General features: G+C 36.4%; 1 protein-coding gene across 5 annotated transcripts in view; it reads left to right on the top strand.

Annotated features, from left to right (window-relative positions):
* LOC119067098 overlaps nucleotides 1-20,738 on the top strand; it is a 40,809-nt gene extending 20,071 nt beyond the window's left edge. For 4 of the 5 annotated variants that reach the window (XM_037169857.1, XM_037169859.1, XM_037169858.1 and 1 more), the window contains exons 7-16: nucleotides 25-1,419; nucleotides 1,474-1,613; nucleotides 1,670-1,875; nucleotides 1,938-2,168; nucleotides 2,242-2,491; nucleotides 2,561-2,685; nucleotides 3,401-3,454; nucleotides 4,806-4,909; nucleotides 15,805-19,357; nucleotides 20,441-20,738. In XM_037169857.1, coding sequence (XP_037025752.1) covers nucleotides 25-1,419; nucleotides 1,474-1,613; nucleotides 1,670-1,875; nucleotides 1,938-2,168; nucleotides 2,242-2,491; nucleotides 2,561-2,685; nucleotides 3,401-3,454; nucleotides 4,806-4,909; nucleotides 15,805-19,357; nucleotides 20,441-20,495 — 6,113 coding nt within the window. In that variant the 3' untranslated portion in view covers nucleotides 20,496-20,738. The remainder of the gene's footprint in view (nucleotides 1-24; nucleotides 1,420-1,473; nucleotides 1,614-1,669; nucleotides 1,876-1,937; nucleotides 2,169-2,241; nucleotides 2,492-2,560; nucleotides 2,686-3,400; nucleotides 3,455-4,805; nucleotides 4,910-15,804; nucleotides 19,358-20,440) is intronic. The other variant, XM_037169861.1, reaches the window with a different exon arrangement.
* The last annotated feature ends 5,389 nt before the right edge of the window (nucleotides 20,739-26,127 follow it).

Below are 26,127 nucleotides of genomic sequence, written 5' to 3'. Positions count from 1 at the left end.
TTCGAACTTAATTTTACTCGATAGCTGCTCTGGCTCCATCACCCACACGGACAATCACTTCAACCGAACCGAGTCCAGCGCATCCGAAACGTAAATTGGAAACGACAGTATCGACTGAAAATGCTGTCGAAAAGAAACGAGAGAAGCCGTTAGATCAGCTGAAACTGGATCCATCCAAAATGTCGATCAACGAGGAAATTGAATTGGGTGCCGACTCAGCTCATCCCGAATCGGTTGAAATTGCAGCTAATTCGTTAGCATTATCTGCTCCAACGGAAGCTGTGAGTGATCCCATTGCTGCTAGTGTGCCGCATACACCAGGCGAATTGAAAGACTTAAATAAAATTGAAGAAATGTGTGATGAATTATGCAATGAATCAGTTAAAGAGCCTAGTCCCGAAAAGAAAAAGATAATCAAAAAGAAAGTCATCACCAAAACGTCAGCAGTGCCGTCCGATAAGCCATCTGCCGAAACATCCGCAAAGAAATCGTCACCAACAAAAATTACAAAAAAGGTTGTGAATAAAACGAAAACTACAGACTTAGTGCCAGAAAGCGAACCAGTTGTTCAAGCGGAACGTAAAAATAGTTTACCCGACGAGGACAAACCATCGACTGAACGTAGACGCTCAAAGATATTTGAAACGGCAGAGAAATTTCAAAATGCTAATCAAACGAATTGTGATAAGCTGAAAAAGATAGTTATACCCGGCGTGAGCGTCGGTAGTTTCAAAAAAGAATTCGAACGGAAGGCTTCGCTAACGTCAACCAATTTACCAACACCGACTGGCGAACGAAAATTGTCGCTGGAGAAGCAAGGAAGTGACAGCTCTGGTGGACAGCCCACTCCCACCGAAAGTCGAAAGAGTAGTATTGGAGATAGCGAGAGTGTGATAACGCCCACAGAGGAGAAGCCGACCTACATTCAACAAGTGAAATCAATGACCGATGATACGGCTGCCAGCAATGATTCGAAAAGTTCATTAACCAGTTTCTCGTTGGAAGAGGCCAGACGGTCGATGGAAAATTCGATAGCCTTGCTGAATCAAGCAAAAACCGAGTCCAACAACGAATTGGACCAATTGTGTGACAAAACAAAGAATTTCGCTGTGTCCGACGATAACATCAAGGATCGTCAAGAAAAACTGAAAAGTGCAAGGGAGATAATCGGAAATGCCATTCCTGTCGGTCGAATGTGTATGGGCGTACGGAAACCACCAGTTCCGTTTGGCTTAAACGGACGATCGGTTTCTGGGAGTGTTGTGCCATCGTCAACGTCTGCATCGAAACCGGAACGGCGATCGGTTCGTTTGCAAATGGGTTCGGATCCAACGGACATTCGAACAGCTACCATATCAGTGTCGAGTCCCGAACAACGGAGCTACGATCAGGAACCGTTCGCAAATCTGTCTTCCAAACGTAAGTTTTACTTCATCCAAGTCATGTCTTTACTAAAGTATCCGTTCCATTCAGCCGTCGCAGTTGGAACACTTACGGAAACACCAGAAAATAACACAACGAAAACATCTAGAGCTGAAATCGTACTGAAATCAGCTACTCTGCCACGGAGAAAGACCGCCAAAACGGAAATTCAACTAGACACAACACCAAAGGTAAACGTGAAATGACTGTGCCGGTTACATTGCGTCAAAAAAATTTTTTTTTTTAGAATCAACCACTTCCGATGCGCTTTCAAACTGAAATGCAACATATTATACCAGATCTGCGGTCTGCACCTATCCACGAACATTCAACTCCATACATCCCAGTATCGCTACAGGATCGTGCAACAAGTCTGGAGCCGCAGCAGGAACTAATTATTCCTATTCAGCGGCCAGGATTCGTTAGTAAACAATCATCGGGGAATACGTTCAGGTAAAGAAACACCCGGTCGATCCAAGAAATTAGTGAAATTCCTGTTTCTCTTTTCCTATTAGATCCGGCTCTCTATCGCGTCAATCGACGAATGATTCGGACACTGATATCACATCACAAACGCAATCAGTTGCGTCAAGCAACGCCCAGCCGATTAAAAAGAGTCCGAGAGAATTCATTATACCAATTGCTGTTGAAGGTGGTGGATTTGTGACGCCAAGAGCTGGCAGTTTAGAGCCATCCGAATCGACCAACAGTTCATTCAATCATATTGGTCGTCCCAGAAAGATCAGGTAGAATTTCTGCCGAGTTTCGTTTAGTATCTAAGACCTCAATCGAAAATTTTCTTTCTATTTTGCCAAACAGCTCCATATTAAGTGAACGTGATTCAGAAGATGAATCGCCCTTCCACAAATTGCATCGTCATACATCGATCGGACGGGAAAGTGAGAATGACGATCCGCCTCGTTTTGCCATGCACCGATTGCGCACGACGCGTCCGTTAAAGAAAATGACCCAGAATCCAAATGATTCGGGAAGTTCCGGCGAAGATGATGATGAAGATGGCTTTGAAATTCTCACGGCTGAAAACTTATTTTCCACCTTGCTGTCGAGAGTAAGCATATCCAGTTTCAGTTTGACAAGCGTTTCTGTAAAACTTCAACTTCGATGCCTCTGTTTGTAGGTTCGAGCTTTGACCAATCGGCTGAATGTCAATAATGAACCGGTATCGAACTTTCCGTCGTCGAGATTCATGAGCAATTTACGTCAAACACATAGCCCATTCTGGAATCATGATCCGTTCGGCAGGTAAAAATTTGACTCTAATGGATGGTTACAGTTGGTGTGATTAACTGCCGATTTTTGCATGATTTTACTGAGATTGATATCTCACACCGAAATGGTCGCAATTGCAGTAGTCAGTGTTTTCTTCTAAGTTATACATTTTACTACAATCTCTTCACCGTTGAAAATACGGGAACGAAAATTTCATTATTTGCTCTACAGAAACGTCAGAATGTTTTTCAGTCAATGCCTTTAACAAAATGGCAGCGGAGCTAGAAACTACAAAAACGCTAGTAGTGCTCTGATTTATTGCGTTCTTTATTATAATAACGATCCAGGGCCTGTTATTGAGAATTAAATTCCTAAAATTTCCAAAAATCTTTTAAAAAATCCTGAAAATGTAAAGCAAAAAATCTGAAAAATTCTTAATTCTTAAAAGATATTGCTGAAGGGGCGAGCGACGTAAATTAAAATTTCTACTTTCTTCAAATTCTAACAAAGGGCTTTGGGTTAAATCATTACTCTTCAATTACTTCAATTAACTTGAATCGATTCAATCAGATGTTTTTACAAATCGAACAATCGGTTCTAATCTGCCTGCGGTTTTGAGCTCCACACTCGAGTAGTGGAAAGCAGACGAGTTAACCAGCGTAGTGGGCTGTTTTATAAATATGTGACCGTCCACGCAAATTAATCCACTAACATTTTTCCAACACTAATGGTTGTTTCAATTTTATAGTAAACATTTTAGTTATTCGTATCGAAGTGAGTCGATCCTTGAAACAAAGGAAACGTAAGTTACTAACAAACAACAGCAGGAAATGTGCACGTTTTTGTCGAATGAACTCGGTTTAAGGCTTGATTCACACTCAAGAAAAATGTTCATCCGTTTACGTAAACCCCGCCTCTGTTTTATTGTTTGAACAAAACTGTCAAATGAACAGAGAGCTAAACGGATGAATTTTTTTGAGTCTGAATTCAGCCTAAGTTTTTTACATTTCCGTGGATTTTTGTTTTGTTTCGTTGCATTCGTTCCACATTTAATTCATCGTACAAGTGAACCGAAGCCGAGTCAAATTTATTTTCTGTAATTACCGAGATTTACCAAAAATTTACCGAAAAATGTTTTTGGTAAATTTCTGCACTTTTCATTTGAAATTATTCAATAGGTCCACAGGTCCGTGGAATTAAATTCTCAATAATTCCACAAAATTCTTAAAAAATTAAAAAAAAATTCATGCAGTTTATGAGAGTTTAATTCCAAAAGTAGGCTATGGTTACAGCTAGTCGGTTCAGCTGAGCTTCCATGTAAAAAAGACTGAAGCTAATTGCAGGGAACAAAGAGGAACAAATCAAACTATGGAACATAAAAACTGAAAACACGTTCAGCGCGTCAATTCTCATGAATTTAAGAATGCGTCGTATTAAGAGGCATCGCCACAGCTAAAATTTTAGCCTACATTGTGCGTTTCGTATTTTATATTTGGTGACGTATTTTCAAAACAATCCTATTTCTAAAAAGTGGCGACCTTTATTTCGAGCAGAAATGTGTTAGCATTTATATCTGGTTGTGGCAGCTCTGAGAAAAGTCAGCAGTTTACTCAAATTCACTGCTGACTTTTCTTAGAGCTTCTCAAACTGATATTTTTTAATTGAAAGCTTTCAGTAACAATAATAAATGTTTGTGGTTATGTAGCCTCCGTTGAGGAAACTCTGAATTTGTGCCAACTGTAGTTAACGTTGCGTTATTTCATAGTAGGTTACACCACCACAAACATTTATTATTTTAACTCAAAGGCAACATTTTAACACAAAACGATGGTCACATTTTTTCCAGGAAGGACGAGGACACGAATTTGTCATCGAAAATATATCATTTTTTCGCACAGCTAATTTTAGCTAATTGGCCATGCCTCGTAAATATTGTTTTATAAGTTTTGCTAACTCTTCAAGTCGCAACTGTCTAGTAATTCTCTAATCCATGACAATCTACGCGCAGCTTCGTAAATAAATGTAAAATAATAACATAAATTACGTCCATTCAACACTAAACTCTACTTCATTCATCCACAGTGTCTGTGTTGTACAATGCTCTGTTAATCATACGTTTTGTTTCTCTTTCTCTTTTTCATAACTATTTTTAGTCGCCTAAATAATGGATCCGGAGCTTGGCGACACAGCATGTCCAGAGACTTAACATCGGACATCGATTCAATGTTCTCACGGACGGGAGCGACGCTACCACGAGGTGATTAGAAATTTAAATTTTTGTTCTTTCGAGTTTTTCATTTCTTATTGATGCAAGTGAATAGACATAGATTCTCAGTATTATGTGCAATGACGTTTTTGTTTTCTTTTTGTTTAAATTTTACCGTGACAATTAATTGTTTAAAATTTATTTGATCATATACCTATGTAGGTAAAAAAAAACACAGAAATATTGGACTGGAGTTGCCAATTATTTTTCTTGTTTAAGTTTTTGATTTTTGTGTTTAGTTTTTATTTTTTTCGTATAACTTTTTATACTGAATGACTTTTTGTTTTTTTTTTTTAAGTTGATAATGTTCGGTGTCTATATTGTATTATTTTAGTCTTGAGAACGAAGTAATATGGTTTGAAAAGTTCAATCAAAAAATTATTAAAAAAATGAATTTTGTTCAATTGGCTTAAAGTCGACCATTCAACGCTGTGATTTTGTTTTAGTACACTCAATTTCGATTCGAACTTTCGTTTAATAAGTTTTGTTAATTACAAACGTTCCTCCATTCATTATGACCTACACAGTAAACAACATAGAATTTCAGAGGGATGGAAAAGGCTTTCCGAGTGTGACAAGCCATGTCAAAATCGTTGACGAGAGAGGGAATGGTTCAAAGATTTAAAAAAACAATAGACGTCATTTATGGGAGGTCGCTGACTGATTTTTTCTATCTTAGTTAACCAGACTCAGACATTTTCAGGTCGACCTGAATTTCAGTTGATACCTGAACTGTTCCTAGTCTTACAATCAGCGATTGCTGTATCAGAAAAATATTTTATGTTAGGATGATATCGATACTACGACGCTTAATCGGTTTTTATAATAGATGAAAACATGCACACTCACACATGCGCGTATGTACGCAAGAAGTAATTGAATGAAAAGTAAAATATGTCAGTTAGAGATGAAATGGTAGAACATTTCAGCTCTAGAGACGAAAAATATTTACATGCTTCAGTTGTGACCTTTTTCTCTAATACAGCATTTCCTAATTAGTGTTGTTGAAATATCGGGACTGCGTCGTGTATTTCCGACGTTGTTTAGGAAAAACGTTGTTCCTAACTTATGTAGAAAGGTTTTTTTTAGCGAATGAGAGGTTTGCAGCACGAGCCGGAGGCTAGCCTTTCAGCATGAGTTAGGAAAATAACTATTACAGAACAAAATCATAGGATCGGTAATGTGAATCTTGCTTCAGCATCTAGAATACCTTAAGTAATTGCTTTCAAATGACATGTTTTGACTCGTGGGATTGTGAAACTCGTCTTCGGCTCGTCGTACAAACCTCCCACGAGTCATAACACGACATTTGGAAGCAGGTACGTAACGTAATGTACTTGGTTGTGTTCAAATAGTAATTGAGAATGCGTAGTATACGAACGTTGTCAAGAGTCGGGTAATATTGTGCTGTCACATCAAACTAGCAGTTCTATCCAACCTTGCTGGTATGAACGTTTCGGATATTTTGTTGTTTTTTTTTTAATCATATTATTTATATTTCGTTTATAAATAATAAATCTCGCTTAATGCATTTGGACACAGCTGGCATTTCCCCTTTGAATTGCCAAAGAAATTCGCTGAATTAGGAAATTCTTTGAGCGGCGATCTCCAGTCGTTTGAATTAATTTCTTGCCGATTTGTTTAATTAAATTGATCGAATCGCTTGACCATGGTCCGAAAGATTCCACTGCAAATGCTACGAACTTATAATTTTGAGATTTTATATACGAATAGAGCCCATGCTTTCGATTTTGCGCAAATTCTGCTGCTGAACCTGATTGCGTTAGAGATAGGTGTATGTAACTGTCAGCTACTGTATCGATACAAGTGGCGTCCCAAACCATTGACTGTCCTTTTTCCCATGGAATTAATGTTATACCATCGGGTCTTTTCCCATCGTCTCTCGAAAGCCCAGTCGGTTCCAATTTCGAAGGCACATTGATACACGTTAAAGACCGATGAATGATATCGTTCATTTCTCCATGTTTTGCGATCCAGCTTGCGGTGTTCTTTGGACAACTTAGAGCGTGTAATCCATTTTCATGAACGATTGAACCACAAGAGCAAGTAAACTTTTCGCAAACTTTCCAACCCAGACGAAGAGCAATACATATACGGAATGTGCTGTCCATGAAAGTTCCTATGTTTGGAGACGGATACGCATTCAACCAAGCGTTCGATTCTTTGTGTTGAAGCGCATTAAATCTTGCTATGTCCAATGGCAGTGTGAATGTTAAGTTTTCGGTGATTATACGCTTCGTGTTTATTAAGTCCCAGTTTTTCTGATACTCTTTTGCCTCAGGAATCTCACTGTTGAAAGAGTTCCATTCCAGTAATGCATCATTCGCAATGTAAGTAAGGTTTTCATCTGGATTTTGTAAAATATGAGAGACAAGAACGCTTACTCCATGGATTGAGCTGAGGAAGGCAGGAAATGAAATATCTTGAAAACGCCGAATACCTAGGCCACCAAATTTGACTGGTAATGATGCTTGCAACCACTGTGTCTCATTTAGGCTAACGTTCATGATTGTTTCTAGTGTTTGTCTGAGCCCGTTATCAATTGTTAATAAAAAGTTTCTGAATTTCCAAGTGGGCGTTGTGCGCATGAAATACGTCAATTTCGGTATTGCAAAACAATGTTTCAGTAAAACGTACGCAGTGTGTGCATTTAAATTTTTCAATCGATCGAACATAACGTGCATCCTATTCGAAATTTCTGTCGACATTTTGTTGAAGCCTTCATCAAGAATTGGAGCACCCAAAAGGTTTAGCTCTTCTTTCGATGTCACACGAATTCCAGGTGCCACTGACTGAAATTTCTTTACAACTTCGTCATCAACTACTCCAGAACAGAAAAATATTTCACATTTTGAAGGATTGATTTCTAGTCCAATTTTCTTTGATAATTCAATCAGCAAGGTAAAATCTGCCAGAACCATATCCGCATAATCACCCAAGGTGCCGTCATCAAGGTACCATAAATTCAGTTCAGATTTGAGCTTTTCGATTATTGGGTGAATTGCCAGACAGAATGTCAATGTTGTTGAATTGTTTCTTTTTCTTTACTTTTAGTCACTATACACTAACAGAGTTAAACAATTTTGGACATCAAAATTATTAACTTGTCAGTGTCAGTGATGAACGACACATTACCACAATTCCTTCTGAGTTGTGTATCCAAATGTTCATGTTGATCAACAATATCTTGTTGTCGTTGATCCATATGATGATTTTGCACTAGTCGTTGTCCACCAGAATATCTCGAGGCATTCAGCAATTCGACTTTCGTCGAGCCCCATTGAGACGGATGTTGTGAAACAGAACTTCTAGTGTCAAAAACATCGGCTGCCATACTAAAATGTCTCGTTCCAAATCCATGGCGATCCACACGATCTATACCTTGTTCGCCGTAACGAGGAGCAATAGTGGAAGAATTCAGCAATTCGACTTTCGTCGATCCCCGGATAGTTTCAATGTCGCCTTTCGCGGCTTTTTTTCTAGTGTTTGATTCCATCGGAAAGAAATACCTAACACACAAACTTTAAGAGAGCCATAAAAATCGGAGAACGCATGAATTTCATCTTCGTACAAGAAGAGAGATCAAAATCACTGGACGTCTTTTATAAATGACATTCTATTGACAAGAAACCTTGAAAGTCATAACGTTTTCAAAGATACAATCTGCCGGTATGAGAATCAATAATGAAAGTCTAATTACTCAGTCATGTTAAAGAGGAATTTTTGCAAGTTTGTAGCCTACATTTAGGCGGAAAAATATTTGTTTTTCGATGATTTCTCTGCACCAATATCTTTTTTTGAAAAAGTAAAACCATTAAAGCACGCAAAAATGTGTTACTTTTAAACGAAAGATTGGTTTGTGGGTGATAACTTACCCTACTTGGAGAAACCTTTGCAGATTGTGCAAATTTATGTAATCTGCACAGGTTTCTCAAAGTGGATGAAGTTATCATCCACCAACCAATTTTTCCTTAAAAAGTACCACATTTTCGCGTGCTTTAATGGTTTTCCTTTTTCAAAAAAAGATTTTGGTGCAGAGAAATCATCGAAAAACAAATATCTTTCCACCTAAATGTAGGCTACAAATTTGCAAAAGAACCAATGCTATTAACTACTTGGTTCAATTAAAAATGGTTTCCCAGGTCATGAAAGTAGAATTCAATGTTTTTTTAAGTGTTTTTTGTTACTAAATCTAATTGTATAACTGTGTAGAGTAGTTTTAAATGTTGTAAATCTGTACAAACACATTTCTTACAGAACAATAGTTTAGCTGTTATAGTCGTTACCATATTGCTGTAACTATTTAATTTTAAAGAAACTCACGGATCAGAAAATGTTTTGTAAGTAGTGCTTATGATTAGACCATTTTTAGATCCGTACGAAGTACTGGGGTCTTATAGGTTAACGTTTGTAACACGTCGAATTGGACTCCCTGAGTAAGGTGAAACCTATTGTGGCTGTCTAGAGATGCCAAATCCGCGAAAAAAATGTCCGTCCGTCCGTTCTCTAACTTGAGTAAAACACACCCGATTTCTAAAATTCTTTTTTTTTCGTTTGGCAATGTCAAAAGAAAGGCTTAGTTCGAAGATGGGCGATTTTGGGTCGACCCCTCCCGCGCTGTGGCCCAATAAGTGTTTTAGGGTTTTTCGAAGATATCTCCTGACATTTTAAAGCTATACTTGTAAGTGATACGTCAAATGAAAGGTATTAACAAAAAAAAGGTTATGGAAATCGGATGACCGACTCGTGAGTTAGACCCCTTGGTGTGAACCAGGTACAGGACGCGAAGCAATTTTTGCTTGTAGGTCAGCCAAATTTGAACGGATTTCGACTGTTTGTGCTTTATTAGATAGGATTGACTATACCAATCAGGGAAAAAAAAGTTTATGAAATTCGAAATTCGACAGTGAAGGTGGTGTTTTTTGCCAATATCTCGAGTAAACTTTGACCAAATTTCATGAATTTTTTTTGTTTGAAAGATATTAACGAATGAAAAGCGTCAGTACTATTTCCGGTCTCCTAACAAAATGGCTGCCGGCAGCCATATTGGATTTTAGTAAAAGTGAAATATCTTGGGGGAAATGGTTAAAAGAGTTTCTGTTAACAGCAAAGTAATTGGTTATATATGTGTTGGTTGTTTTCGGCATCCCATATATGGACATCTATATATAACTATATACAGCTATATTGAGCTATATAGTAACATATTCATCTGTGAAATGTTTATTTATAGCGAAATATAGGTAAATATAGCGATAAATAGCTGTTTAAATAGGAATTTATGAAATTTTACTTCGTATTGGGCGGTCTATATTGCCTCAGGCAATTTTTTTGTATATGATAACAAGGCAAAGAGTGGTGAAATGAAAGCTCTCAGTAGAGATGAAGTAAGAGAAATGAAGAGTTTCACATTAAAGGCTTTTGATACGAGTCGGTGTTTCGTACGGGTCGGCGTAAGCTATGTTTTATATGCGATTCATGCGACTGTTGCTATTCAAAATTTTTTGTAAGAAATTATTAGAGAAGTGTACTCGTAAGGATCGTGTCTGATTTTGGTTACAAACAAAAGTTTTCCTTTTTTTTCTTAGAGCGGGAGTAAAATAAACAAGCCACATTATTCCTTCCACTTGCGAAATCCCCGTTATAATACATATACATAAAGTAAATGGTGTAATATTGGTATTACCGATTTGGTAATTTCTGGGAAATGAATCGTAATTGTGACCTTTTATTTTTCTCGGTCTGGTCAATCAGTAAGGGAATTATTTCGTATCGAACTTTAGTTCTATTGATTCGTGGATTAATACAAATCTAACTGAGTTTCAAGTTTTGAAAACGAAATCTTTGTCTTTGAAATCAAAATTGCTGAATGAATTTACCCATTTGACCTTCATTTGATAGTTTCATCGTTTGAGTAAAGAGACGATTTGTTTGTCGTTTCTTCGTCAAGTTTGCGTTGTAGAAAGTTGCGTGACTAGTTTTGGGAAAGCAGTTTCCCGAACATTGTAAATTTTTCACAATTTTCGAAAACCGTACTTTTTATGTTACAAGCACCTCTTTCGTCGTCCTCAGCATGAAAAATCCATTACATAATTAGTGACAAGAAGATGAAAAGTAGAACTTTCGTGTGAACGTTGTTGATCCGAGGCGAAGCCGACGTCAATAAACACACAAAAATGAGACTTAGTTATGTAGTGATGTAAAATACTATCGTTCGTGTTCCTTTTAGATTTCTTTTGGGAAAATTTTGAAAAATACAGTTTGTTCATCTCTAGATAACATAATTTCAGATTTATCAGAGTTTCAAAAGTCATCGATGTTCCCAGTCAATTAAAAGCTTCACATGTGGGAAAATGTTATCCATAAAATGTAGCTTGAAAAATTACTTATTAACTAGTTAACTCCAACAAGAGCGAAGAATCGCTCAGATTTCAATTTCCAAATTTTCGTCGAGGTGAACACAACGTTTGTCATGTGTGCACGGTGTTATTAGCTAAATGAGAATTCAGGTGAGAAAATGTACATTATCTCTTCACGGGAGAGAGAGAGAGAGAGAGAGAGAGAGAGAGAGAGAGAGAGAGAGAGAGCAGAAATTCACACAACAAAATTCGTAATAGCTTTTGTCTCTAGCTGTCAATTGGGAATAGATATTTTATAAACGATGCTAAAATAAAATCGGTAATTGAGTATGTAACAAGTCAACGTTTGACTGTCAAACTAAAGCCTGAGGGAAATTAATGTTTCCTTCGTAAAATAATATTCGAAATGAATGGTCTTATGGACACGCCACTTTTCAAAAAAAAATATATTAATAGGAAATTCAAACAAAATTACTTCGTTTTTATCACGTCTTTTCAATTACGAAAACAAAAATGATTTTAACTCAATTGAAGGCAAAATTTCATTCATATTTTTCGTTTTTAATTAATAACCAAAAACAAAAAAAAAATAAAATTTACTTTTTTTGTAAACTAAATTTGATCGTGCTTGTGGTTATTTTATATGCTTGCAGTGGGGTTCCGCGTATCCTTATCGCATGCTCAAAATCCCCGCAGCCCCCAATCTGCCAACAACAAGAACAACATAAAATATACGGAGACAGATTATCATGAATGAACAATGAAAACATAAAAGTATGATTTAATGCCGCGCGCACTCTTCTAACAACCACTACTACTACTACTACCACTACTACTACTGCGAGCAAAAAGCACGTGAGTTTTTTTTGTGTTTTTTTTATTTTGTTTTTTTTTATTTATTTTTTTTTAGTTTTTAAGTAAATAATTTTTAAGTGTCTAAATATTGCCTTGCTTACTATTAAAAATGAAATATGTGTTTTGCATTGATTTAGCGGTTTTAAATTGTTACATACATTTCGTGTTTTCTCATTTTAAACTTATATTTTATTTGTAAAATTGTGAATTTTGTGGATATTGGGGTTTGGGTAAGTTACGAAATCCCCGAAAAGTATTATCTTCAACAATCAATGCAACAAACGTTCCAAAACTGTGAAGAAATTTGCAAAATGAGTCTTTCCCACCACATGAGTAATGAAAACATATTTTTTTATATCAACTACGAAAACTACTTCCGTAACGGGTAACGAAGATTAAAAAAATCCATCTGTACTCATACTCAACCACTGCAAAGAGAAACTTGATATTATATTCACTTGGATTTCTAACCTACATTTGGGCGTAAAAATATTATATTTTTAATGATAATTTTGAACTTGCTTCCTTTTTGGAAAAAGTAAAAACATCGTTTGGCTCAAAATTTAGGTCAATTTTCGTGAACTATTGATTTTTCATGGACCTGGGTTATATCACCACAAACATTTACCACAATCATTAAAAATATAATATTTTTGCGCCTAAATGTAGGCTAAAAATTTTTTTAAAGTGAAGATTACTCTTAAGAGGCATTAAAATTTAGTTGAAATTATAGTCTATCTATTATCTTTTTACAAAAATCCTCAAAAAAGTACGAACTTTTCTAACAGAAATGTGTTAGCTTTGAATGAATTAAATAGAGTTGGTTGTGTCAGTCTGATCAGCTCTGAGAAAAATGAGCAGTATTATAAGCTGCTCAATTTTCGCAGAGCTTAGCTGGTTAAACTGGCATAATCAGCTCTATTTATTTTAATGAAAGATTACACATGTCTCTGCTAGGAAAAAAAAACAGAAATATTGGCTATAATTTAAGTTATGTTGCCATGCATGTTAGAACTGTATCTCTGCGCAACTACCAAGAATGACCACAAAGAGAAAGAATTAGTCATACGCTGAAACGCAGGCTGAATTTGTGTGTTGAAATAATCTATTTTTTTATGATTTCCTTATCAATACATCATCGTTTTCCGACCGAAAATTCTACTTTTAAATTTTTATCACTTTTTATGTAAATGCCTTTTACCTTTTTCAAAATTAACTGCACGTTCAAAAAAACTCATAAAAAATAGATTTATTTATACGCCCAACAATGCACCCTTAATTTTACAGTGTAACACTCGATTTTCCTTAATCTAATAGCAAGGTTGCGATTGCTAACGATTTTTATTAGCGACGTTAACGCTAACGCTAATTTCGAAAAATGTTAGCGTCGCTAAACTTATTCGCTAACAGAAAAAAAGTTAGCGCGCTAGTAGCGGCCGCTAATAGCGATCGCTAATGTTTCGCTAAAAGATCTAGTGAATAAAACGATTTTTTAATAATAAACTTTTTAACACTTTTAATCATGCTGAACATGACGAAATCTAAATAAAATTTTTAAATATTGTTTTTGATGAACTTTGATTGATGAAAATTTATTAGATTTTATGATTACGAAGCTGCAAAGCTCCCATTTCTCAATTAACAGATATCGGCTCTCTAATTTCGAAAAACTGGAAAGTCTTTCAGAAGGGACACTACTGAGATTAACAGTATTGTATTCAATGAATAGCTGACCAATTTTAGGATGACTTTTCAAGAAACTGTCATCTGACATGCAGAAGGTCATCTACATTGCAAATCGATAATTTTTGAATCCACAAAATCTTGCCAGCAACCACTTGTCAAATAGAATAAAACTGGTCCGAAAAGAATTGCCTTTGTTCACAATGTAGACAAAAGTTCGACAGTAATGTTCCGAAAATAAATGTTAAAGATTCTCTTTTTACGGGAGTTGCAAAAGATTGTGCGTAATAGCTATTTGCATCCTAGGGATGAATAATTCTAAAAACAAGCTTTCATGTGAATTTTGGTAATCCAAAGAATTGTGAATTGAAATTGGTCTACTCAAGCAAAACACGACAACCATTTTATGACAACTCATTGACATCTACAACAGTCAAGAAACTGCCATGCCAAAAATACGTCAGCTTCTCCGTTGCTTTCAACGGAATTTTGAAGTAGGTTTCATAACTTGATTTTTCAACACTTCACTTCTAGTTATGCAAATAACAATTTTAATAATTAATTTGTTCAATACCTAGAAAGTTCTATTATTCATTAGCGAAGTGATTAGCGATCAGCGAAAATAATTTCGCTAATGTCATTCTAGCGAGCGCTAACGCTAGTAGCGACAAATTTTCAAAATCAGCGTCGCTATTAACGGCGCTAGTAGCGACGCTAGTAGCGTCGCTAACGACTAGCGACGCTAATGCAACCTTGTCTAATAGCAATCAAGCTCATATTTCACATTAACTTTTTGCCATTGTCTATCTGGATTTTCTTCATGCATAATGTTGCATGAATCACAGAACCACCTAAGCTTCATTCTTGTGTCGTTCAGTCTCAATTCTATTATTTATAGTCATTGTGAAAGAAATGATTTTTTGAAATTAATGGGAGGAAAATGAGAAAAACCCAACCAATGTTTACAGGAGATTAATTTTTAATGAGGTGTTTTATCCAGAAATAGTGGGATTGTTACTATGTGAAACATATCATACTGCTAAATCATCAACAAAAAATTAAATTGAACATTGGAAACGATAAAATTATAAGATTTCAACAGGTGGTGGTTCTGCCTACATAAAAACAAAAATTAAAAATAGCTCAAATGACTGAGCATTGCTCTGTCTAAATTCCTCATTTATAAGCGTACGATTCAAGACATACTTTATTTCGATTAAATATAGTCTATATTTGGGTGTTGCAAAATTAAATTTTTCATTTATTTTATTGTAAGAAAGTTGGATCGAAATTCCGTGCTAAAATATGACATCATTAAACGAAACGTAGTCGTACGAATAGTGGAGGCCAGCACTGACGGTTCTGTTCCTTTTAAGAGCAATTAAATGGTCAATTTGCAAATGTGTTGCCTACATTTAGGCGGAAAAATAATCGTTTTTTGATGATTTCTCAGAACCAAAATCTTTTCTTTTTTTTAAGTAAATCCAAACACGCAAAAATGTGTTACTTTTAAAGGAAAACTTGGTTTGTGAGTCAAACCAATTCCCACTTATGGGTTTAGTTATGACTCACAAACCAATTTTTCCTTTAAAAGTAACACATTTTTGCGTGCTTTACTAGTTTCACTTCTTCCAAAAAAAAGATTTTTGTTCTGAGAAATCATCAAAAAACGAATATTTTGCCGCCTAAATTTGCAAAGGGTCCATCGCTCTTAAACATCATTTATTCGAAAAAGACAAGTGCTACTGTATTTAATCGTTAAGTCTATTTCTGCCGAAATTAAGATTCAGGTTAATAAAAGGATAAGATAAATGAATTTGTCATTTGTTCCCAACTGAATTGCTGATTCGATATTTTATTTTCAAAGAGAGAGAGAGAGAGAGAGAGAGAGAGAGAGAGAGAGAGAGAGAGCGATGCCGTAAATTCCCTACCGATTAGTAAAAAATGGTTTTTTATTGTCTGTTTCAGGTATTCAACCCAATAAACCCAAAACTAACACTTCATCAACAAATAACCTAATCGAATCCGAACAAAAACCGGAAACATTAGACTTGGCAGATTTGGACCTATCACGATTACGTTTAACCAAAAAAGATTTAGAAACTTTATCGAGTATAACACCCGATCTACCGAAACATTTTCAGGATCAACTACTCGCCCAACTACCACCGAATCAAGCAAGAAAACTGTCCCGGACATTGTCAATGCAAAATAATTCACAAACAGTTCCTGTTAAAGTTTACAAACGTAGCCTAAGCGGCGGCCGTGAAGATGTGGCCCTCACAAGTGATTCATCAAAACTTCTTTCGGTGACGAAAGCAACCCATCCCGTGCTATCTACCTATTCGAGATCTGTAGAAAGAGACACAACAACGTCCACCGATGACACTATCAACCGAAATTCCTTATATCGTCGAAGTTTCAGTGGTAGCAAGGATTCTCGTAGCTCGTCCAGCCGTTGCGCGAACTTGGACGAATGTAACAATCATTCACCTCGATCATCACATTCGAGCGAAATTAGCGATAAATATAAAACATACCATTCGAACTCATCGGACACTAGCTCTAATTTATTACTTAATCGTCGGCGGTACGAGAAAGATGGTTCCGTCTATCAATCCAAACATTATGACACTTTACCACCCCGGCGATCGATAACCAGTCCGTCCAAGGAATATCATACACGTCCACCAAGCGGTTGTCTTTCACCGCCACCACCACCCTCATCATCACAACCATGTGATTCACCCGTTCGGCGTAGACCATCACAGCGCCGTATATCCCGATTTTTGCGACCGGACTTTTTCGATGTACCGCAAGAAGAAAGCTGCTACGTAAAAGATCGTAAGGAGCGTGATCTGGAAACGCAAAACATTTTGAAGAAAATACGAGAACGTAGTCGAGAGCGCAGTTTAGATCGGCGTGAAAAAAGTGCCGAACCGTTCTGTGAACGATCTTACTATTCGAACATCGATCCCATCACAATGAAAGATCGTAGAAAAAGTTCTATACCGAATTTACGCGCAACATCTGTGGAACCATCATCAGCCGGAGCATATCATATGCGAACGAAAAGTGAAAATAAATGTTGCGACTTAGGGGCAGATAACATATACCGCCATCGCCGCAGCCTTTCCAAACCAAATGAAAATTATAATATTCCAACGAGAAACCAGCACAACAACAATAATCCGTCGAACAGTTCGTTTGCCGATCGCATACTAAGCGAATTGCAAAACATATCGATCAAACAGATAATGGTCTGCAATGATGATAGCTATGCCGAGAATTGTAAAAATCAAATTGCAAAAGAAATTGCGTTAAAAAAGGCCGACGTTAAAGATATTCCAAGTGTAACACACGCTCAAGCGCTTGAAAGTACCGACAAATCTAAAAAGGTGTCGAAATTGGCGCGGCCCAAATCTTACCCCAGCAAGGAGCAGGAACTTGGAAAAGTTGCCGCCGACAAAACACAAGCACATGCCCTTGAAAAGATCCACGAATCGACAGCAAATGAACAAACAATTCTGCGTCCGAAAAGTTATCCGACTGCTAAAATTGCTTCGACAAAAGAAATAAAATGTTCCAAGAATGGTCTTCCAGCGGCCGAAGAAGACAATACATCGAATGATCCGGGTGCTTCTCGGAAAAGTCAAACGCTTAAAAGTGGAGCAACGAATGAACAAGCATCGAAAAAAACAAAAATCTTCAAGAAAAATGGCACTGCGGATGCAAAGCTTGTTCAATTGTCCGATGAAAACGAGGACAATGTACAATCGAAGGCTCCGGAAAAGAAACAAAAAACCGGATTCCTGTATTGCATTGGTCAGAAGTTTGAAAAACTTCGGGAAAATAGTAAAAACAAAGTTCTGCGCAAATCGAATAATAAACTAGGAACCGAAGGAACTGTACTTGGTACCGAACTAAATTCAATGGACGACGCTTCGACACATAACAATAAACATTCGGATGCGAATACAACTGATGAGAAGTCCAGCAGCGAACGAAAATCGCGCATAGACGCTATGATACGTAATCTGCGAGAGAGGTCGGTAACTAGAGGACCAGTGTTGACCGAATCAGGGCTGATCAAACGAGCTGTTAGTGTTGAAGATCTGAGTGATACGTTCAATAAGTGCAGCGTAAACAAAGTACTCGGTTTGTTCAAAAAGTTTGAAAGTTCTAATGTCCAGAACACCAAGTCGAGCAGCATTGTCGATTCGATTATGCGCAACGAAAAAGAGCGTCCAAAATCCAGCGAGTATATCAGCAAGCAAAATAATGGTCGAAAATACAGTGGTGCGAAAAGCGACACCATTGTAACGTTAACAGATCTTGCCGCATCGTCCCCTCCTCCAATAGGCTTAGATAGAATGAACGGTAACATGTCCAAAATTCCAGTTAAACTATCCAACTGCCGCGATTTTAATGAAGATGCGGATCCGACAATCGTAACAAAAAGGCATTCCAGCAACGGTCCCAAGCAAACAGCAGAAGATAAAGAACGAATGAGACAGAATCGTAAAGGCTTAGTTTTAGATTTTAATAAAATTGAAAATGGAGACGCTAAGCACGCTTTGACAACGTGTAAGAACAACAATAACATTAACCACGGAATCAAAAGCAGCAACAACAACAACAACAATGACAGTCAAACACCGCTACATCCCAACGGAGTTCTATCCCCATCCTATGACAGTCTTACAAATTATTCATCAGATTCAAGAAGTATTCACGATGATTGCGCATCAACCAGTACATTTCTTTCACCGACCGACGAGCCGGAATTGTATTTCGATGATTGGTCCATATGTTCAGAAGATAACAACTTCACTGGCACAACACCGTCACCATCATTGTCACGATTATCCCGCAACTCGCAATCGTCATTGCTGGGCGACGCAAACAACAGTTCTGAAAGTGTTATTGATCGAATCAAGCGACGGAGCTTCTACTGCCGCTTCAATGAGAATAAAACAAAACGTCAGAGCAATATCGTTGGACCGGCTGCTCGCGAATACTATCGTGAAGCGGCTGCAAAACTCAAATCTCGACCACCAGATCGTGTCAGCCCCACGGTTACGGAACCACACGAATATTATCGTCAATTGAAACAGAAACAAAATAGTGAACACAAAGCCAGTCACAGGCACAGTGACTATCTATTGCCAAAGTCAAATCTCAACCTCAATCTTCCATTGCCAACCAGCTCCAGTTCGAGGCGAATATCAACAACAGACAATGATTACAAATACGGACACAATTACCTACAAAATGGCAGAAGTTCGGTGTATGAGCCCAGCAGTTTATATGCGACGACGTACCATTCGAAAATAAAACCATCGTCGTACACAACGAATGGAGCCTCATGTCTGGACAGTTATGCCACGATGGGCCGAAAGCCTAGAGCCTATGATCACCGAAGCAAATCTCTGATGGACTCGTCAATCATTAGCAGTGCAAATAATTCGATTTATAGGAGAGACCATCGAGGAACTGTGGATTATGGGACTCTTACGAGGTGAGCATTTTTATTACCATCAGTTAACATCGTAATCATTACGAGATGAGAATTTTCTTTTTGACGGTTCCATCTTCGAAATAATACGATCACACGCGACTCGTTGGCATTGACATTCCTTCTGTGAGACTGAACAAAATGACTAATTTCAAATTCAAATTTAAGAGATTGCCAATTTTTGTTTTCGTTTTGACGTAATCCCATACAAAGGGGAGCAAAAACTTCTTCTTCTTCTTCTTTTTCAGCCTGTTTGTATCCACTGCTGGATGTAGGCCTCTCCAACTTCTTTCCATTTCGTACGATCCATTGCCATTTGCTGCCAGTTTGTACCTGCAATATTCTTAATTCCGTTTGTCCATCTCTCTGGTGGTCTACCTATAGCTCGTCTTTTATATGGTCGCCAGTTCATGATCTTTTTGGTCCAACGTTCGTCTGTCCTTCTTGCAATATGTCCCGCCCAGCTCCATTTCAGAGATGCTATTCTTTCCATGACATCAACGACCCAAAAAACAGCAAAAACTGCATTTGACTATTCATATAACAACACCCACTGCACCACATTCAATCAGCCGCTTACAACATGACTTAGACTGTTTGTAGCCAGGTTAAATATGAATTGGATTAACATGACCGGCAGCAAGAACTATAGTGTGTCAATGGATATTTTCTATCTCTGTTCGCCATTCCGTAATTTTTTGTTTACTGTGTTTATAAGATTGGCCTAACTTATAAAGAACTCGGTCCCTTTGACCGTAGAACTATTTTTCACTTAGACACACAACTTGAGTAACTTATGAAACTTGAGTCAAACCAAATATTTTTCCTCACCAATTTTATCCCCCCGATATGTGGCAGTCGTTAACAGTGAGTTTTTTGACTATATCTTTCGAATTAAGTGTCGAAATTGGCCCATTCATTCTATCCCTATCATAACAGTCGGATTGACTGTATATGACGCTAAATAAAGCCAGTGATAATTGTAGGTTCTTCTATAAAGAAGATTTTTTTTTGATGAAAATCAATTAGTGATATTGCCCTCGAAAATAATCTCAGTGACTCCAATTAATATTTGCTTGTTTTTAGACCCAGCATTCGCTACAGAACATCATCAATATCACGAAGTCCAACCAATTTGTAATTGTTTAATCACCATTTAACGCCATAAAAGTCTAGTTCTAAAATTGAAAAAAAAAATTATAGAGTTTCACAATAAAATCGTTAAACTCAAAGAAAGAATTAAAAAAGAAAAAAAAAACGAAAGGGAAACTCATGTAAACGTACGCCAATACAGTGTGCCCACAATGTGAAAGTAAATATTGTTTTCAATCTTTACTAAATATTAAGAGCAATGGACCTTTTGCAAATTTGTTGCCTACATTTAGGCGGAAAAATATTCGTTTTTTTTTATGATTTCTCTGAATCAAACTCTTTTTTGGAAAAGTAAAACCATTAAAGCACGCAAAAAGAAAAATTGGTTTGTGAGTCATAACTTAACCCACTTGGAGAAGCCTGTTTGTTCAGATTGCATAAATTTACATAATCTGCAAAGTTTTCTCCGAGTGGGATAATATATGACTCACAAACCAATTTTTCCTTTTTGCGGAATTTTTAATGGTTTTACTTTTCCAAAAAATGAGTTTGATTCAGAGAAATCATCAAAAAAAACGAATATTTTTCTGCCTAAATGTACGCTACAAATTTGCAAAGGATCCATTGCTCTTAAATAAAATGTGAACGTTTTTGTTAATCGTAAAAAGGGAATAAAAATTTCAAACTAAACTAAAAGAGCACAACGTGCTATTTGTTAAATAATTTAAATTATAAATAAATAAACAAACAAAACAAGAAATATCGAAAGAAAAGAGTTTTATACAATTTTTGTTGCAATTTAAATCAATTTAATCAATATTTTGTAACTTTTCTTAGTTATTTTACCTTTCATGGCATATTATTTGAATTAATTTTACAGTGAACGACATCTCAAATGTCTCACTGTCAAATTTTTCTGAGAATTTTATTGTGTCATTGCAAATTCACAATGACATTCTCTGAAAAAAATGACAGTGAGACATTTGAGATGTCGTTCACTGTAACTGGATATTATAGGGATAATTATTAGGATTCAGATGAAGAATAAAAAAATGAGTTAGACTCGATCTAGAAATTATATCAGGAAATTAAAAATCAAATACAAAATTTCGAAAAGCAATAATTGCAGATTTATTATAGAGAGAAATGATAAATAAAATATTAAATTAAAAAAAAAGTAATAGCGACTTCGTAGGCACAATTAATGAAGAATAAAAAAAAATTAAAGGATTTTATCAATAAAAAATACTCAATTTATGTTGAAAATAAAGAGAAATGTTGTTTCGTTTGAAAACCGGTGATGATTTAAACGGCAATAAAACAATGAATATACTTATATCATCATTATATTTCAATTAATTTTTGTGAGACGAATTATGTGTATAGTTAACAAAAACAACTAAATTTCTTTTTAAATTCATTTATAACGACATTGTATTGGTAAATGAAATCGATATGGCTAAATTATTATATGAAACGAAAAAATAAAAATTTTGCGTGGAAGAAGTACTTGTCAGGTCTTATCGACTAAACGGTGGAATTATTAACAAAAATTTTGAAGAAAAGAAAAACACTTCCTCTAAGGTTCGGCCGAATCAAATTTCTTTAAAATATTATTTGTATGAATTTTTGTCAATATTACATTGCCTTATTTTATAAAGTAAAAATAAATAATTTATTTAAAAATTTCAACTTTACCTTTCTGCATTAGGCAGGCCTGTTTTTCAGGAGAAAAAAAATTGCAATCGAGACTGAGAATTGATTAAAAAACTGGGAAATAGCGGAATGAGTGGGAAACGAACAGGAATCAGTAATTCAAATGATTAGATGATAACAGGTGAGTATACAACGGGAAGTGAGTCGAGATCCCATGTATAGGTAATAGAAAAGAAATCCTTGTCATTGAACTACAATAGTTATCAAACGAAAATTTTCTCTCGCTTCGCTCGCGATTCCAGGCTTTAAAACGTCGTTAATTGATTTCTTCATTTAGGAAACGTTAAAATAGTGTAGCTTCCGTCCATATACTGTTTGCTCTGTACTCGCTTGTCATTTCAAAGGAGCGAAATTGTAACGTCCATTCTCCAATCAAAATTATTTTTTTTGCTCGCTTCACTCCCGTCTTTCTGATGATATGAGGATAAACATTGTTTGTCAGTCTTATTAAAAAATGACGATGAAATGATGCCATATATGTTCAGGATCCTCAGAGAGGATTAGCCAGGTATGTTGCTCCAGTTAGATTGAAAATAAATATTCTTAACCGGGAAATTCGGTCGAATTTTAGTTGAAATCGGGTTTGGATACCGGGAAGAAAACATTATTTACACACACTGCTACGTGTGGCTTAAGTTCTTTATGCTCAAAGCAAACGAGGCATTGAAAACGTGTTTTGGTCCTAGTTTTCATTGACAGATGCAGTAATCGCGATTTTGAATAGAAAAAGTTCTAACTTCATTTGACAGTTTCGAAAATATCGTCATGAAAAATAGGACCAAAACACGTTTTCAATGCCTCGTTTGTTTTGAGCATTAAGATTTTTCTTTGATCCATGTTGTTTTCCAATAAAAGTTGTGAGACAACAAATTTTCGGGAAACGGGGAAAGGTTCTTTTTTGCCGGAAAATCCAATTGTATGAAAACGTTTAAAGTCGAATATCTCCGGAACTACTGCAGTATCTTTTTGACAAATTTTTTGCTGTTCTGGAAAGTATGGCTCATTACTCTCATTTCATGGAAGAACTTTTTTTGGTGAATTCGGAACGAATCACATGTAGTTCTATACTTCTAAGATATAGTGAAAGGAAGTCACCAGAATTCAGTTACTAAAAATGAATGAGGCTTTCATAGTGCACTAGTGACTCATAGTGACTTCAAGCTTGTTAAATGTCCAAATATTAGCCCAAAAAATGGGCAAAAACGTAAGAAAATAGTCTAGAACAAAGCAGTAGCAGGAACGTCAGGATTTGGCATTACTTTGGATAAGGTAGCCTTTAAACAGCATCAAAAATAATTTCATCGAGAAACGGGACCATTGCACACGCAAAGGCTTCCATAAACATAGCACCATAAACTGTTCAAATGGGCGGTATGTGAGAGTATACTGGCTTTCAAATCTGTATACACTCAGAATCGATCATTTTATTTTGCTTTCACTTTACTTATTTATTATTTCATTGAATGAAGCCATTCAAATATATTACATGTAATAATATCGGTCAATATATGTCTATATACTTATATATAGCTGTCCACATATGGGATCCTGAAAACGACCAACACAGATAACCAATTACTTCTCTGTTAACTGAAACTCTCTAAGTACCATTTTTACCAAGATATTTCACTTTTACTAAAATTAAATATGGCCGCTGGCAGCCATTTTGTTAATAGACCGGAAATAATACTGACGCTTCGCATTTATTAATACCTTTCAAACAAAAAAAAACATTCATGAAATTCGTTCAAAATTTACTAGAGATATCGACAAAATACTCCACGTTCACTGTACGGCCGAGTAGCCGGATAAGAGCTCACTCCAAGAGACCTAGCTCACGCTCCGGTGAACAAAATTACTCACGTAGAACCGTTCCAGATGCTCTTCTGGCAGTTGGGCCCTCAGAAAGAAGGAAAAAATCTACATTTTGGCACCAACTTTTTTTTCAAGACTTCTGTAGGCTTGCAGCCCAAAAGTACTGGGTTCATTTATATGTGCAACGATAGTGGGTGAGGCCAGCTACAACACCCCATACTCAGTTCCGTGGTACATCGAAGCTGCAGAGAAGGCGGACTCTCCGAACATTCACTATATTTCTAGTCATAACTCTAGTGGATCAACTAGCACCAAGCGGTGCGTATACTCTACCTGTAGGTCTTTTCAAGGCCGACAATCGTACAACATTACAACCATTTAAAATAATTTTTTCTTGAGTTATTGCCGAAAAACTGTTTTCGGTACCCTCTGGCATGTCTTCACTTTTGAGCGCTTTTCACAGAAAACAAATTTTTTTAAGAAAAAGTGAAAGACACGTGTTTCCTAGAATTGAAAGACGAATCCAACGAGCTATCACTCATTAAAATCGGAGACCGCTTGTTTCCCAATCACCTGAAGATTTGGCGATATCACTCTTAAGCGGAAAATAATATTTTTTTGATGATTTCTCAGAATCAAAATCTTTTTTTTTTGGAAAAAGTAAAAGGAAAACCATTCAAGCAAAAGCTCAGGTCCGTTGCCGCATTTTAACTTCGATTTGATTTTCGTATACTCAATTCTTCTTTGTGATGTCCGTACACTTCCGCAAACAATTTTTGTCAAACGTTAATGATTATACACAGCTGAACCATCCATTCTGTAAACAATTCATTTGTACTGCACAACTAACTCCTGGTGCTGTTCAAATCAAATGTTCGAATTATTTACAGGGCTGCCACTCCTCCTAAAACTCCTAAAAAACCTAAAATTTAAAAATCCTCCTAAATCCTCCTAAAATCTCCTAAAACTCCTAAAATGGAGTTGAAGACTTAAAATAAGATTGGTGCTTATACAACTCATACAAATTTCGCCTGCGACGCAACGTTCTTCTCTATTTGTTATTTCATTTCATAGTTTCCTACATCGTGTACAATACGTCCACGCAAGTAACGCACGTAAGTTTATATTTTATACAATCCTAGCGAGATTCAGAATCACCTTCATATGGGTGGAACCATCAGTTCAGGGACATAGATTCGGTGGCCCTTCGTTTTTTTACCACCGTTCGAAACATTGCTTGGTAAAAGAGAAAATAGTGGTTTTTGTAATGACTATGAAACGAGGTATTTTTAAAGACGATTTTTTAAACAAAAGATAAACACGGTCTCGCATGTTTTTAACTTATAGACAGCCCTAAACTTTTCGTAGAATACCGTGACCGATTAAATAAAGTGTTACCATTCGTCATCTTTTCCGCCCATTGCTTCTTACTTTCGAAAATTCTAAGAACATCAGTTTTTCACCACACGCCTTCTTTCGTCCTCTTTCTTCAGTATAACCATCTGCTAAGTAAATTAAACGTGGCTCATACACTTGAAGTGAAAAATGTTAGCTCGCTCCGCTCGCATTGGGTTTGGTAATTCTTTCTTTTAACAAAGAAAATTGGGTGTAGGCACGCTTTTCATTTTCTACTCCATACAGTCTTGAAATAGTTATTTACATAACAAGGGGAAAGTAATTTTATTTGGCGAGTATGCAATGTTGTGCTGGCGTGTAGATGTGTCAGATTTTACGATTCTGCAATTTGTATATTGGAAAGTTTTGAAAAAATTGCCATACAATTCTGGGTCGAAAAGTAATCAGGAAAATTGCCCTGAGATTTCACTGTCCAACATTTTGAGACTATCTTGTCGAAAAGCAGAAAATAGTTACTTACATACGCAAAGTCTGCTGTGGATGGTATACTTTAGGGAATTTCGCGAGTTGCAGCCCGACCGCACATGGACCAATTTTCTAGAATTTTTTTTTGCAATTTTGTCCATGAAAACGACTAAGACAATGAATTGAAGAAATGATTTTCATTTTGAAGTTTTCGTTGTGTGGAAATGTCCTTTTTTCCAAAAATGAAAATTAGTAATCCCAACCGATTGGTACTCCTAGGTAATGGGATAAAATTAGTAGTCGGTCTATTAAACACAGGGTATTTTAAT

The sequence above is a fragment of the Bradysia coprophila genome (assembly GCF_014529535.1).
Source record: "Bradysia coprophila strain Holo2 chromosome X unlocalized genomic scaffold, BU_Bcop_v1 contig_117, whole genome shotgun sequence".
Taxonomy (NCBI): Eukaryota; Metazoa; Arthropoda; class Insecta; order Diptera; family Sciaridae; genus Bradysia; species Bradysia coprophila.
This window is presented reverse-complemented; position numbering and strand designations above follow the sequence as displayed.